General features: G+C 50.6%; 2 protein-coding genes across 4 annotated transcripts in view; both read right to left on the bottom strand.

Annotated features, from left to right (window-relative positions):
• Positions 1-14,410, bottom strand: part of LOC132244499 (uncharacterized) — a 29,822-nt gene that overhangs the window by 14,540 nt on the left and 872 nt on the right. The window lies entirely within an intron of this gene.
• LOC109285056 (uncharacterized) lies at positions 2,895-14,177 on the bottom strand. Of its 2 annotated transcripts, XM_059715779.1 has the most exons (4): positions 13,780-14,177; positions 11,618-11,715; positions 7,645-7,781; positions 2,895-5,836 (listed from the first exon to the last, which is right to left on the bottom strand). In XM_059715779.1, exon 4 carries the CDS (start codon positions 5,779-5,781, stop codon positions 4,435-4,437), a length of 1,347 nt encoding a protein of 448 aa, XP_059571762.1. In that variant the 5' UTR covers positions 5,782-5,836; positions 7,645-7,781; positions 11,618-11,715; positions 13,780-14,177; the 3' UTR covers positions 2,895-4,434. The 2 variants fall into 2 exon arrangements, with proteins under 2 accessions (XP_059571762.1, XP_059571761.1); XM_059715778.1 differs by lacking the exons at positions 7,645-7,781; positions 11,618-11,715.

The following is a 14,410-nucleotide window of genomic DNA, read 5'->3' as shown; positions in this document are numbered from 1 at the left end:
TATGAAAAGGCACTGGGTAATGTGGGGCCCTTGCAGGATACGCTTGGCAATCTGGTGGTTGCACCAGAGAAAAAGGCAGACCCTTTTAACAATTTCTTTGCCTCCATTTTTTTGTGCAGGGACTGGGACATCTACCCCACTGAGATTCAGGATGGGCTTAGGAGAGACTGCCAGCCCCAGGGTCAGGGAGGACCGAGTCAGGGAACTTCTGGAGGGGCTGGACGTGTTCAAATCGGCCGGTCCTGACAATCCCCACCTCAGGGTGCTGAGGAAATTGGCAGGGGTCATCGCGGGGCCCCTGGCACGGCTTTACGAGTGCTCGCGGTGCTCTGGCCAGGTGCCGGACAACTGGAAGAGGGCCAATGTGGTCCCCATTTTCAAAAAAGGGAGGAGGGAAGACCCGGGCAATTATAGGCCCATTAGTCTTACTTTGATCCTGGGGAAGCTCTTTGAGAAGATTATCCAGGAGCACATCTGTGATGGGCCAGCAGCGGGGATGATGCTCAAGGGCAACCAGCACGGGTTCATTAGGGGCAGGTCCCGTCAGACCAACCTGATTGCCTTCTACGACCAGGTCACAAGATCCTTGGATGCAGGTGTCGTGGTGGACGTAGTCTTTCTGGACTTCAGGAAGGCCTTTGACACTGTCTCCCACCCCATTCTCATTAAAAAGCTAGGGGATTGTGGCGTCGACACCTACACAGTCAGATGGGTCACCAGTTGGCTGGAGGGCTGCACCCAGAGAGTGGTGGTGGACGGGTCTTATTTGACCTGGAGGGATGTGGGCAGCGGAGTCCCCAGGGCTCGGTCCTCGGGCCCGCACTGTTCAACGTCTTCATCAGCGACTTGGACGAGGGGGTGAAAAGCACCTTGTTCAAATTCGCAGACAACACCAAGATCCGGGGCGAGGTGGGCACGCTAGAAGGGAGGGACAGGATACAGCTGGACCTGGACAGGTTCCAGGGGTGGGCAAATGAAAACAGGATGAGATTCAACACTGACCAGTGCAAAGTGCTGCACCTGGGGAGGAAGACCCAGCAGCAGACCTACACGCTGGGGAACTCCCTTCTCGCCACTGCAGAGGCAGAAAAGGATCTAGGAGTCATTATTGAGGCCAATATGAACATGGGCTGATAGTGTGGGGACGCCGTCAGGAAAACACACCTTGTCGTGCATCCACAGATGCATCTCAAGCAGGTCCAAGGAGGTGATCCTCCCCCTCTACGCAACACTGGTCAGGCCGCAGTTGGAGTACTGCGTCCAGGTCTGGGCACCGCACTTCAGGAGGGATGTGGCCAGCATGGAGAGGGTCCAGAGGAGGCCACCCGCATGATCAGGGGGCAGCAGGGCAGGCCCTACGAGGAGAGGCGATGGGACCTGAACCTGTTCAGCCTCCACAAGGGAAGGCTGGGAGGGGACCTGGTGGCCGTCTATAAACTTACCGGGGGGACCAGAATTTCCCATTCAAATCTCTTTTTTAAAGTTTGCTGGCTGAGACCAGCCACCCTGAGGTCAGCACTGGAGCCTCCAGGGAGGTTCAAGCGTTCTGCCCAGGCTCGGCGTCTTGCTGCAGCTGAGGGCAGGGCAGTGCTCAGTCATTCTGCACTACGGGGATCACCCGGTCTGCCAGGCCGGCAGCAGAGGGGACCTGTAAGCGGGTGATGGCACGTATGACGTTGGCGGAGTTGCAAGTGAATGAAGCAGCTGCAGAAAGGCAGGCAAGCCGCGGCAAGACACTGTAACCTCCTGGATACTTTGTTGCTGACCTCAGACAGATGCCTGAACTGTTCACACTGGACCGCTTTAAAGGCATAACTTCGGTTAAACCATCACTCCTTAGTGAAGAAAAATACATCCCCGCCAGAACCGCCTGAACCCAGTGGAAGGACAGAGAGACTGGCACGAGCGCGTTCCTAGGACTTGGCCAGAGAGGGGCACTAAGCGCTCAAAGGTTTTCTAACACTGCCTTTTATCCGAGTCATCGAACGTGAGACCGAAAAGAGAGTGTAACTGTGAATGCAGGGATATTAATTCCCCTTTTAAGACCTGCAGTACAGGATAAAAAGTAGGTGTAGCTAAACACTGCAAAGTATAAGAGAACTCAACTTTGTGTCTTTAACTTAAGTAATTCACCTGACAAGGTTCAACCGTTACATTTGTCCTGATGAGGATTTCACACGTTGTATCTGAATGTGGTACTTATAACTGTCAATGGATAAACTTACAATGTGCTTGGTACAATTTCAGTCAGATTTTTCCAGTATACTTCCTATAAAAATCCACAGAACCACGCTTGCCTAGTAAGAACGCTACTCTGAAGATTGGAGTGAAAATCCCTAAGACAATTTCTGAAGACCGTGTAGAACAAACGCTAGCACAATCTGTAAACCAGTGAAAAAGGCAAAGAATTTGGGTCTAGGGGCCGTATCTCTCAGGAAGCGGATCCCAGGGGTATAGTTTTGCATACCAGCAGCTGTGCTATCCCAGCTAACAGAAATGGAAGATACGCATGAGAAACCGTGACAACTGAAGAGAAAAAAATGTTAAGATAATAATGTTTTCCTATAAGGTCAAACATTCTTTACATATGAAATAATTCTTATTAAATTAATAGAAACCATAACTTGAATAAAATTGCAATTTTTATAAACACCTCTTGCCCGTAAACACATGCCTGTCTAACAGAAATCCTGAAATGTCTGCTGGCTGAGCTAACGACTCAGAGATTATATGACAAAGAACCTAGCTCTTCTTATGAGGCTAAATGTACAGTATAAAGCAAAACCATCCCTTTCCATGTTTGAAGTTAAACACACCACAATAAACTATCTTTAAAGTTCACAGATTAAATTTACACAAGCCTATTCAGGCAACAAATCTGCTACAGAAATGGATGAGTTAAAAGAAAAAAAGAATCTTACTTTATTTCTGTTCTAATTCAATCAATTTATAATAGCGCATTACAATGCCCAAAGAAAGCAGCTGCTGGGCTCCTGCACCTGCCCTGGGCCCTGCTTTCCCACTGCAGTGCTTAGGCAGGAGCCCCCAGGGTATAAGACCAGAGACACGGATGGACAGTTATAACAAATATTCCATGTGCAGCATCTGGCTCTTAGGAGTGACTTGGTCCCGGGACACTGATGGGTCCTCTGCTGCCCAGCGCCTCTGGGAGGCACCAACAGGAGCTCCAAAGGCAAAGCCCCAGGATGCCTCTTCTCAGCAGGCAGGAGCAGGAGCAGAAGCAGGAGCAGAAGCAGTGCTGGCAGCAGCGGGACCCAACATGCAGCCACCCCGCTTGCCCTCCCGCTGCTGGGCAGGGATGCATGTGCAGCACCCAGCATGAAGGTGGTGCAGCCGGCCGGGCCCCGGGCTCCAGCAGCCATGTGGGGGGACAGGCTGAGCTGCGGTGCTGCTCTGACCCCAGGGATCACGGAAACCACTCCTGGCAGCGCTGCAGGGGAGGCCGCATGGGTGCCTCTGCAATGGGAAGGGAACAAGGCACTCGAGGTCTCAGTCCTGGGGCCCCACTGCAAAGGGCTCGTGCCACCGTGCACCATGAAACAAGCTTCTGCGAGAGCTGGCAGGGCCACGTGACTCTTCCTCTCAGGAGTGAGGGCGGGAGGCAGTGGCTGTCCAGGGAGGGGGTTTCTGGGCACAAGCGGAGCAGTCCTGCAGGCAGTAGATGTGAGCTGTGGTTTATTTGGCCATCTTGCCTTCCTGATGCAAACACAGCCAGGCCAGGGGAGGGAGGCAGCGCTGCGGCCTGCGCAGCACACTTGCAGCCAGGATGCCGCTACACACCGTCATTGAAGCAAATCTGGCATCCTGCTCCTGCCTCCCCGGAGAGCTCTGGGCCAGCGTGAGCAGAGAGCACTCTCAGCCTCTCCTGTGCAAGCTGGCGTGTTATTCTCTGCACACAAGTCATTTGGCTCAAGAGGGCACCAAGAGAGGAGCCTGAGGCCATAGCCCAATGGTTGGATCACCTGGCTGCACCAGGGGAGCGAGTTGTGTCCTGGCCAAGCCTCCCAGACTCTTCCTGCATTTCACCTGATGACGGTTTCACACACAGTACAGGAAGTTCCACCCTCACATGTTCAGAAAGAATCACATAAAAGCAGGGGGGAAAACCCACATACGAGTTTGGAATAGAAAGCAGCAATAACAAAGTTCAGAGGATAGCACAACTTTTTCATCCTTTGAAAGTCCAACGGATATGCAGTAAAGATCACAGTTGAGACATCTGCTAAGAGTTAACTCGTTATTGCAACACTACCATACAAGGCACTTTTTCTTGTGATGTCTCAGCTCGTTCTTACACTGAAGTCTCTTCTACAGAAAATCACTCTTTATTATTCTTTCCAGTATATTACTCGGAAGGACCTAACACTTCTTAAGTGCTACTGCCATCACCTTATGTGAGTCTTTCAGCATCTATTATGGCTTCAACATTGTTTTTAAAATACCACTTTTATGTAACACCTTATTAACATTAATAAGCAAAGATGCATTATACCTCCAGAGTGTTGCATCTCTTATCAGGGTTACCTTTGGCACATCTGGTTCATAGGGTTCCCTGCAATGAAATGTTATGGCAATATTGTTGGACACTGTCAAGCTGTTGCCATACATCTTCAGAACAGAGTGGACTGAAGTCTGAATCACCCTTCTTGGATCAACTATCATTTTCCTAGGGTTGTATCTGTCTTTCCTGTTGGCTTCTCTGTGGATATGCTGCAAAATGTTCGCTCCAGGCACTGCATTCCAGGACGAGATGTTGAACACGGCTGTGGCAGCGAACACGGTGCTGGGGAAGATGTGATTCTCAAAGAGGAAAACGCCCGTTTCTGGATTCTGCTCCTGAAGACTCCTCATCATGGTTTTCCAATCCGGGTGCTTCGCGGGCAGAATAATCTCATCGATATCATTGAGCAGCACAAACCTGCTCCGGTACATGTTGCGATACACGCAGTCGTTGAGAGCGGTGATTTGTCCGTAGTAACCGATGTGCGTCCCATCCTTCGGGAAGCGCCAGTGAGGAGACACCTTGAGGTGGGAGGTGATGGGCCAGGGAATGACCTCGGCGGTCCCTTCTGCAATGTAGAAGGCCAGGACGCGCTCCATCAGGGGGCTGCAGCTGTTCTTATAGATCACCACTCTCTGGGCCCCAAGAATTTTGTACATCTCCATGCTCTGTATAAACTGTAAGACATTGTTGTAGTTTCCAAACATGGTTGAGATGCACACGGTGAAGTCAGCAGAAAAGGGCTCAGGCTTGCGGTTCTTTATTTCAAATCTGGGCAGCTGTTCAATATTTCCATTAGAGAATGAGTGAATCGACACATAGCTCGGATCACAGGTGGGGGGTTCTGCACAGAGCAGGTCTGCTGCACCGTACGGGAAGTCAAATCGATCCGAATGGACATCAATGTGTCCCCTAGATACGTGTATGTCCCCATCGGGCTGGCAGCAGAACCAGCAGTAAAGTGCCGTCACCTCCTCATGGTGAACAATCCCAATCACTCGGGTGATTTTGCTCTCTCTGTTATCAAAGTACGGGGCTACGATAAAGGTTCTGTTATCCTCCAAGGCTGTGATTGTGTTAGAGGCAGGTTTCCCTCCACAAAGCTCGAGCGTCTGATCAGTGGGTGCTGGTTCAACATAGATTATTCTTGGTGTATCATTCTGGAACATAGATCTTTTCCAGTAGTGGGTCAAAAGGATCACAAACGTGAAGACAGATGGCACAGCAACAAAACAAGATTTTTTTCCACAGTACAACATGGTTGAATGGCATAAATTCAGTCTTAACGTGTTCCTTCCTGGTCAGTATTCCTGGCTAGAAAGGAAAAAGTTCTAAATAGAATAGGTCAATAACTTACCACAAACTGCACATTTTCTGTTAAACTGTTTTCTGTTCATTATTATGTTTATAAATAGGCTTCCAAAGTGTAGTATAGATCCTAACTCAATTAAAGTCACTTTTTGCACAGCTCCAGCAAAGATACAGCTAGGTAAATCCTGCTACCTTACTTACCTTGAGTACTAGTGTGTCTTACCTTGCAATTGGCCCCAGGGCAATCGCTAGAGTTTTTCCGGACCTCAGGGAATGGGAGCAGAACTGACCTGACAGACCGGAGCGCTTGGAAGCCTCAGACCCGTGAAACCCCAGACGGTCTCACTTAACTACAGTCGAGGAAATGGTTGAAATATTGATCTGCTCCTCTGAATAATTACATTCCGGATGAAACCCATTGCTTGCCCTGTCCTCACCCACAACAGTAACTTGGGCACAACTTCTTTAGCTTTTGTCTCTATTTCAGACAAATCACTGCCTTTCTCTGCTTTCCCAGGGGGGCGACAATACTTCCATCAGCACTTTCACCCCGGGAAGTGTAATCGTGCAACATCGAATGTACGAAGAGGGGGAAGTGTCTCCGAGGTGCCGGGCACTCTAGACCCTCCAGGTGCCTGAGGAGGGTGTCTGACCATCAGCCCCAGGCAGGAAAAGAAGGACTCCCCAACCTCTTTCTTCCCCCGTGTTGTGGGGCAGGGGAAGGGGAAGGGGAAGGAAGAAGGCTTTCCCCATCTCCACGTCTCACGTGAGCTGAGGAATCCCAGACTCTGACTGGAAACCCGTGTTCACCTCTTAGGTGCTCTGCATCCCAAACAAACTAATTCCTTCATTACAAACACATTTAGCGTGAGTTAATTAATTTGCAGTCATTAAAAATTATTCATAGGCCAAGGGTTTGTATTTTGCCACCCTCACCCGCTCAGAGTAATCTTTCAAGCTGTGGGGTAGTCTGTGGCACTATTTGCAAAGCAGAAATTATGAAGCAAGAGCAACAAGGTCCTAATTAATAAAGCAGTGCATTTGCTAGCAAACAGCCTGGCATGTTAGTTTTAGACAAGCTTTTGTTCAAAAGTACTCCAGGCACTAGTTTTTAGTAAAGTGGGACTTTATCAATGTTGGACAACCATTGTATTTCTGATTTCATTGCTTTCTCAGAAATAAGTTGCTTAAACATAGTAAGTCAGCCCTCTAATTAGCTGATGTGGGTGGTTTCTCTTAACTTCCACAGCAAATTCAGACTAAACATAATCCTTTTCAAAAGGCGGGATTTTTTTCCACCAAGTGACTAGGGGGAGATGAATGAATCGTACCAGAACAATGCTTAGTGACCCAACTCCTTTTTAAAAAAGACGGCCTGAGCTTCTGTTCCTTTCCTAAGTTTGAGCTGACCTGCACAGTGCCAACTGCGGCCCCCGCTGCCAGCTCTGCACCAGGCTCTGCCGGAGCAGACGCCTGCACGAGCTGTGCATTTCAACAGGCGCCCACCTCGACTGAAGGACTCGCCAGGCTGTCAGCTACGCCCAAGAGGGAGGTACCAGCCCAGATCAAACAGCGAAGAGCCTGAATATGCAACTACAGTTTAATAATCACACATACAAAAGATGCCAGAGGCCAAGCAGGATGAAAAAGCCTAGCCAATGTATTCCATGAGCTCGGATGGTGGTATGAAGTACACAGAATTGCAGTGCAGTAATTAAGTGGCCTTTCATAGCTGTATGCTGGTACCTGGCTCTTCTACCCCCTTTACATCTATTCAGTCAAATATTAGCTACTACCCGCTGGTGACTTACACACACACGGTTCTAGGGCCACAACCCTGACCTCAGAGTCCAGAGTTTGAGAAGCACAATGAAAGTATCTGCTCCTGGTGCAACGTCCAGACTGAAGAGTGGTAATGACCAGAGCCAAATTCTTCCTCCTCTCTGGCCTAAAAATGTAAGCATTGCATTACTGAAAACAACCGCATTCCTATTTAACGCTCACATCCACACGCTCGCTTATTGTCTCTGCTCATCATCAGGCGATCACACACCCTGCCCTTTCCCCGTCACCTGAGGATACAAACTTTAAACCTTGGAAAATTATGCTGTGCTTTTCCAAACGCTTATGTAACTTCATGGTTAGAAAATTAGCAAAGAGCAAAATCAACTAAGACATCCCAGTTTGTGGTCACAACTTATCCCTTCAAACTGCACGGCATCATTACCTCCCTTTCATCACATCAGGGGCAGGCAATTATTTTGGGTGGAGGGTCACTTACTGAGTTTTGGCAAGCCACCGAGGGCCGCATGACAGGCAGCCAGGGGCAGGTAAATATTAATTTTCTAAATTTTTTAGGGGCCCCGTGAGCCGGATAGCATAGCCACATTTTGCCCACCCCTGCATTACATGGTACAATTAAAACCTGCAATGTTCATTACTATCTGACTGCTATCAAAACAGGAGCGCCCAGAACACTCTTGTGCGGCGCAGCTGAGAAAACCTTGGACCAGTTGGGAGTAGTGGTCCCAAAACAGACCTTACTACTCCTTGTGATAAATCAGCATCCAAGGTATTTATGTACTCGTTTTAATTCTTTCTTTATTGGGCTGGAGAACACTTAAAATGATTAATATGTACTAACTAGCTATTAATATTGACACATGTTTAATTAGAGAGCTAAAGATTTTCTCACAAAAATGTTGACACAAATGTAGGGCTGCAAACTTTGTGTGTCATGTTTTCAGGGAAAAAAAAACGGGAAAAAAGCATCTAGAAAACAGCTCATACCAAAATAGAGCATAAATAATTGTCCCAAATCCTACCCATTATGTCCAAAACCAGTTTTATTTTCCAGAGTTTTTTCCCCTCGATTAGAAGCAGAATTCTAACTAATTTTGTGTCTGAGAAAGGCAACAAAAAGCTTGGTAGGGAGGAGCGAGTCAAAAGTAATGGGGATTGAGGATGTGGGATTCAATTAACTGGGAGAAATAGTGGTGTATGGGCTCCTAGCTCTCTTCAGTCCACATTCAACCATTGCACTGGGAGAGAAGGAGAGAGCATTTGAATTTAAATGTCTTCAGGGAAGAACTTATTGCAGAAAAGACTTGGGTCAATTTAGAGAGAACGACACGCAGTGAGAGCTTCTCCTCAGTAATGGCTGTAATCAGATGCACTTGCAGAAACAGCGTGCCTGCGGGTCTGTTCCTGGAACATGGTAAGGGGAAGAAAAAGAAACTCCCCAGGCAGTTTTCTTGCTCGAGGTCCACACACTACAACCTCGTCCTTGCCACAGAAGTTTCTTGTTGGATCAGGGTATGAATCGTGCGTTGATGCCACAACTTCACAGCCTGGGAAGTACCGAAGTGGATTTTGAGGGCCCTGCTCTACCACTCAGGCTGGACTGCCCTGCGCAGTCACCGCTGCCCAGGCCACTGCTGCCCCATGCAAGAGCAGGGCGGTGAGGCAGGCCACAGGAAAAAGGCCACTGTACCTTCCCCTCACCCAACTTCTGAGAGCGCCGTGTCGTCTGGCATCGCCTCTACCCAGCGCCAGGAAACCCCAGTGCACCAGTTTGCTTTCCATGGATTTCATACGTGAACGTGACTGACTGGCCAGCGCATTGCCTATTTTGAGCCCAACAAGACAGCCAGGGAGGAGCTAACATCTGACCCCCTCCTCAGAGGCAGCAGGTACCAGCATGCCATGAAATGTGTGCGCCGTGCCATTAGCCGGAGGCGCAGAGTAAATCAGAGACCAGGCAGGAGCCGCAGGTCTCCTGGAGCACAACAGCAAAGTGCGTGCCATTTGACAGCAGCAACAAGCAGGGAAAGGGAGTTTCGATTTCCTAAAGAGACAAGTGCAGGTACCAAGATGCCAGTCGCCGTGAAAAGGAGTCCTCATACGCTGGTCATGCATCACCTGCAACTTCAGTCCTGCAGAAGCCTTTGAAACCACCAGTGGAGACAGATGGCAATCCACTGTGCTACAGCCTGCCCTCTCCCCCAGCTCTGCTGCGCTGAGATCACAGCAAAGGCCTGACTCTAGTAGAAGAGACAGTCGGCCACTTCTTACATTTGCCGTTTGCAGTGGTTTACTGCCCTCTCCCCAGAGGACTATTTACAGTACGCGTCAAGTTCTGTGTCTGGCTTTCCCGCAGAAGACAGAGCCCTGGAACCGCTGGGTTGCCGTCAGGCCCAGCCCCCAGTGCCAGCTCCATAATCCCTCCGGACCAGGAAAGAAGGTGCCCCGGGGCCAAGGGGAGTTTGGTTTCAGCAGTAGCTGGGCAGCGGCAGCAGCCAGGGAGCTGGGATGGAAAGGAAGCAGCCCCGGCTGGCAAAGGGGCAGCAGTAGCTGTGCCAGGAGTGGACACGGGCAGTTGTAGGGACAGGCCCCAACGAGCCAGACATGGACTGTCTGGACTGTCATCTCTCAGGCGTGTTGTTCCTGGGGGGAGAGGGTGGCTTCGGGGTGTAACTTGGCCATGGGGACACTGCTGTGTGCTCCTGTGGTCTGGGCCACAAGCAAGGAGCTATTGGCTCAGATTCTCTGTGCTCAAAGTCCCAATCTGTGCAGCGCTCCGCGAGGGCTCGTCAGCTAACGGTGCTTGCAGCAGGTGTGCTACTTGAACCGTGCATGCATTGCACTAATTGCTTCATTTCTGCAAAGACATTTAGGGCAGCTGTGTTGGAGCAGGCGGCCCTGACAAGGCCACAGAGCCTGGCAGCCTGCAGCTGTTGTGCGCTAGTGGCAGTAGTTCTGTGCTTCCTCGACCAGGTTGTCACTGGTGAGCTGCTGAAGGCTGCCGTGTGCCTGAGCCTGCAGCACGCCCAGGGCTGCCCCAAGGGCCACCCACCGAGCAGCCTGGAGCGCTCTGCTGTGGGGCTGCAGCGGCTCGAGCTGCTGCGCGTGCATTCAGGTGAACAAGGCGATTTGTGATGAGCGACAAACTGCTGCTCCTGCACCCTTCAGTGACCAGAAACATCAAAAAGCTCCGTCTGCTCCTGACACCTGGCTACAGCTTTGATACACACAGGGCAACACTGCTACACAGGACTCATCGTCATTTGCTTCCATATAACTGAGGTTGACTTGTCTTTAAGAAAGCATCATTAGACACTTTCTACCCTCCATCCAACACTGGACCATGCTCACAGCCAGGCCAGCAGAGTCTCTGGGCAAGCGCTTCCAGACAGGCGAATGTTAAAAATGCCTGGCATTTAAAAATAATAATGGCACTAAGAAACCTTCATGGCCCTTATTTCCAACAGCAGACTCTGACTTTGTGCTTGCAGCTTTGCTTCCACAGCATGATTTATTTTCTGGCAGAAAAGAAGGTCTGTTTTGTCCCTGGTTTCCAGTTTGCTGCTCGCACTTCCTGCCCTGTTCAGACCTGACGGAGAGCTCCGTGGATCTTGCGCTTTGCGCGCGATGTAACCCTTACTCCACTCTGGTCTCTAGTACGTTTCCTCTTGAACAAAAAGCAGCTTTCAGATAGACTCTGTCCAAAGAGGCTTGTGCCAGACTCCCTGAAAACAATGGGATCAACCTCTCCCTTCCGCAGCACGCTTGGCGAACAAGAGGGACGTGCTGCCTTACTCTGCCAGCAGCCCCTTTCTTTCCCTCTAATGGCATTATTTTAGGGACACATTATTGTTATGGGAGGGCTATGTTCTGGCTTGCTGATTAAGGGATGTTTGGGGGAGTTTCTCCCTGGGGGCCATCTACAGAAAGCCTGGATGCAAGAACACATAAAGCACATGTAAGGTACATCACGTGGCTCACCTCCTGACTCCAAGAGGGATTTCCAAGGTCCAAACAGAGAAGCTGGGACAGGGATGTGCTAATCCCTTGCTGTGTGCAAGCAGAAGGCTGCGTGGGCTCTAGAGAAGGGGGGGGGGGGGGGGAGGAAAAGACTGTTACTTCTTGGGAGAGGCGATGGGTTTTGGGCTGCCTTGTCTGGCCTTACAGTAAAGGGATCTCTTTGGGCAGTTTGGTTTCCTGGCACCGCAGCAGAAGCAGCAGCGACTGGCACGTGTCTGAAAACAAACAACGGCATTAAACGTTTCATCTTTACACTATTCCCGATTTTGTTGATGCAGAAAGCGCCCTGCAAGCCCACACTGCTGACTGCTGCCCACCCAAAGGGGAAGCGTTGTTATTTTTCCTTCTGTGTGTTTGAGCGGTAGACTTTGGGATTTTGATTTTTGGCCACGGCTAGTATCGTTCTTTCTCTGGGGTGGACAGTGGCTGGCACTCCCTGGGCAGTACTGTGGCAGAACTAATCAATCGTGTTACTACTGCTCGCTGGACCCATGCCAAGGGTGAACTGTTTCTATAAGAGAACCAGAGCTTTCCTGTGTGTATATACACACATCTCCAGACTTTCCTCTCTTCTCTGTGCGGCTTGTCTTTGGTTATTTGAGCATGGAGGACTGTGTGCTGCACGCAGCCAGCTCCGAGGGACCTGCAGGGAACAGCACCAGCCACCTGTTTGCACTGAACTGTTCTGCCAAATGCAGAGACTTCAGGTTTCTAGTCAAGCAAGGGTGTAACTCTGCAGGAGCCAGGACTGTCCTCACTAAACCCGTTTTACTTAGAAAACTGAGCTTCTCCTCTGCACCACAGTTTGAGATGTAATGGGAGACTATCAATTGAATTTGGCCCCTGGCTGGGGTTTTCTGAAACTAAGCTGTTATCAAGTCTGATGCTCATTTCCATGTGTATATTTGTTTAATGGAAGTGGAAATACAAGGTTTGATCCTGTCACATCATTCACTGTGTGTGTGGGCCCGGACAGCCTGGGACAGGGACCAGCTACACGTGTGGGCATGGTACCACGGCCCCGGCTCCGTGTGGGTCTTAGGCTGAACAACGAGCCCAGTGATAAGCAGTCATTAAAACCGGTGTGGGAACAGGACAGGAAACCTTCTTATGCCCCTTCACACTTAGATAATTGAGAAGTTGGAAGTCGCAGCTAGTCGCAGCAGGGCTCGCCTTTCTTTGGTTGATGCGGTTGCTTACGGTATTATCAAGAAGGAAAACGCAGCATTTCCACGTTTTCCTGCTGCACTGCTTCAAACTAATTTAGGAAATTAGTGCCCTGGGATGTGACCCACATTCCCTACCCCCACTCTGACACAACTGAGGCTTCCTGTAATAAGCAACACCCTTCCCACTGCTCACGTGTCTCCGAGCTCTGCTGGCTTAGGCAGTACCGTTTCTTTACTGCAACGAAACTCAGGGCCCCTCCAGGGAAGAGGCAACCGTGGTGCAGAGCTCATGACCTAAGTAAGGCATAGGTGACAAGTGCGGCCCGGCCGGAGCCAGAGCCTGCTGGCAGCAGTGGGGGTGGAGGTGGTGCAGGACTGTGCCCCCCCACTGGTGACACTCGTGCATCATCTGTGCCCTAAACCCAGTTCTCCAGCTGTCCAGACTAAGCCAGCTACGAGGGCTTAGCCAGGGGACAAGCAGCTGGGTGCTGGAAAGGGGACTGGCGCCTGGGGAACATTACCTACATAAAATGCTGATACACTTAAGTCCCAACATGTGAATTAATTCTGAGGTCACCATGGCTCAAACCACAGCGCTTCAGTCAATAGTTCTGGTACCTTTCCCAGCATGAAGCCACCTGGCCTGATCCCTCAGCCCAGCCCAGGAGACAGACGGTCTCTTTCCCTAGGGCTCCTGGGGCTGGATCGACCAGGCAGGCAGCAGGAGCGGAGGGTTACATGTTGCAGACGACCCCCGCCTCCTGCTCAATGAGGACTAGACATACATCCGACCTAGCAGGCAGGCTTGCGTCAGGCTGCAAATGCATGCTCGCCCTTGTGAGCTCTGCATCTGGCCAGTGCAGCCCCAGTAGCTCTGCTGCGACCTGCTGCCAGAGCCTCCCCTTGCAGATGCAGGTGTCAGGCTGCTACCCAGGGAAAAATATTAATACATACCAAGAAAAATGAAGCTCTTGGCAGAGAGGCTCGTCAGACTTGTTCTGGTGTCCTGCTGGAGCGCCCAGGCAGAGCTCACACCGCGGGGGTCTGCTGGTCTCGAGCAGGCTGCCCCACCTGAGGCTGGGTGGGGGCTCAATGAGCCCGTTCCCCGCACGACCGGGAGTGCAGTCTCTCGACACTTACTCTGCTGGGGTGACCAGCTGCTCAGCACTACAGAGCCACCTCATCTCCGCATTGAGAAGCCCCTTCCCGTGGCTTCTCCAGGAGATACAGCCACGTTTCTAGTGCAAGGGCAGACCGTAGCTCCTGGACACAGAGCAGCAGAGGGGCACGGCAAGCTCCCAACAGAGGAAGCAGGCAGTAGTGGGCCACACTGCAGGATGGACTTCCACACCTAACACGGGGGCCCTACTAGCCAAAGAAATACGCTGGACATTAATGTGTTACCAGATAAATTACTTATTAACTAGAAGGGAAAAAGTGCTTAAACCCGTAACAAAAGTACAGAATATAATAGTGAGGACACCACATTGCCACTGCCAGAATAGGCTTGCTTCCTCATCCTACTCTCTGGCCACTGTGTCTAAAGCAGGTTCCAGTTCAGAGACGGGCAACACAAAAGATGAAA

Source organism: Alligator mississippiensis, chromosome 12 (assembly GCF_030867095.1).
Source record: "Alligator mississippiensis isolate rAllMis1 chromosome 12, rAllMis1, whole genome shotgun sequence".
Lineage (NCBI taxonomy): Eukaryota > Metazoa > Chordata > Crocodylia > Alligatoridae > Alligator > Alligator mississippiensis.
Note: the sequence above shows the minus strand (reverse complement) of the source record. Positions and strands in the feature narration are given on the sequence as shown.

Bases quoted from the DNA above. Each gene is read 5' to 3' on its own strand.
- LOC109285056 (XM_059715779.1), bottom strand. From the start codon at position 5,781: ATGTTGTACTGTGGAAAAAAATCTTGTTTTGTTGCTGTGCCATCTGTC.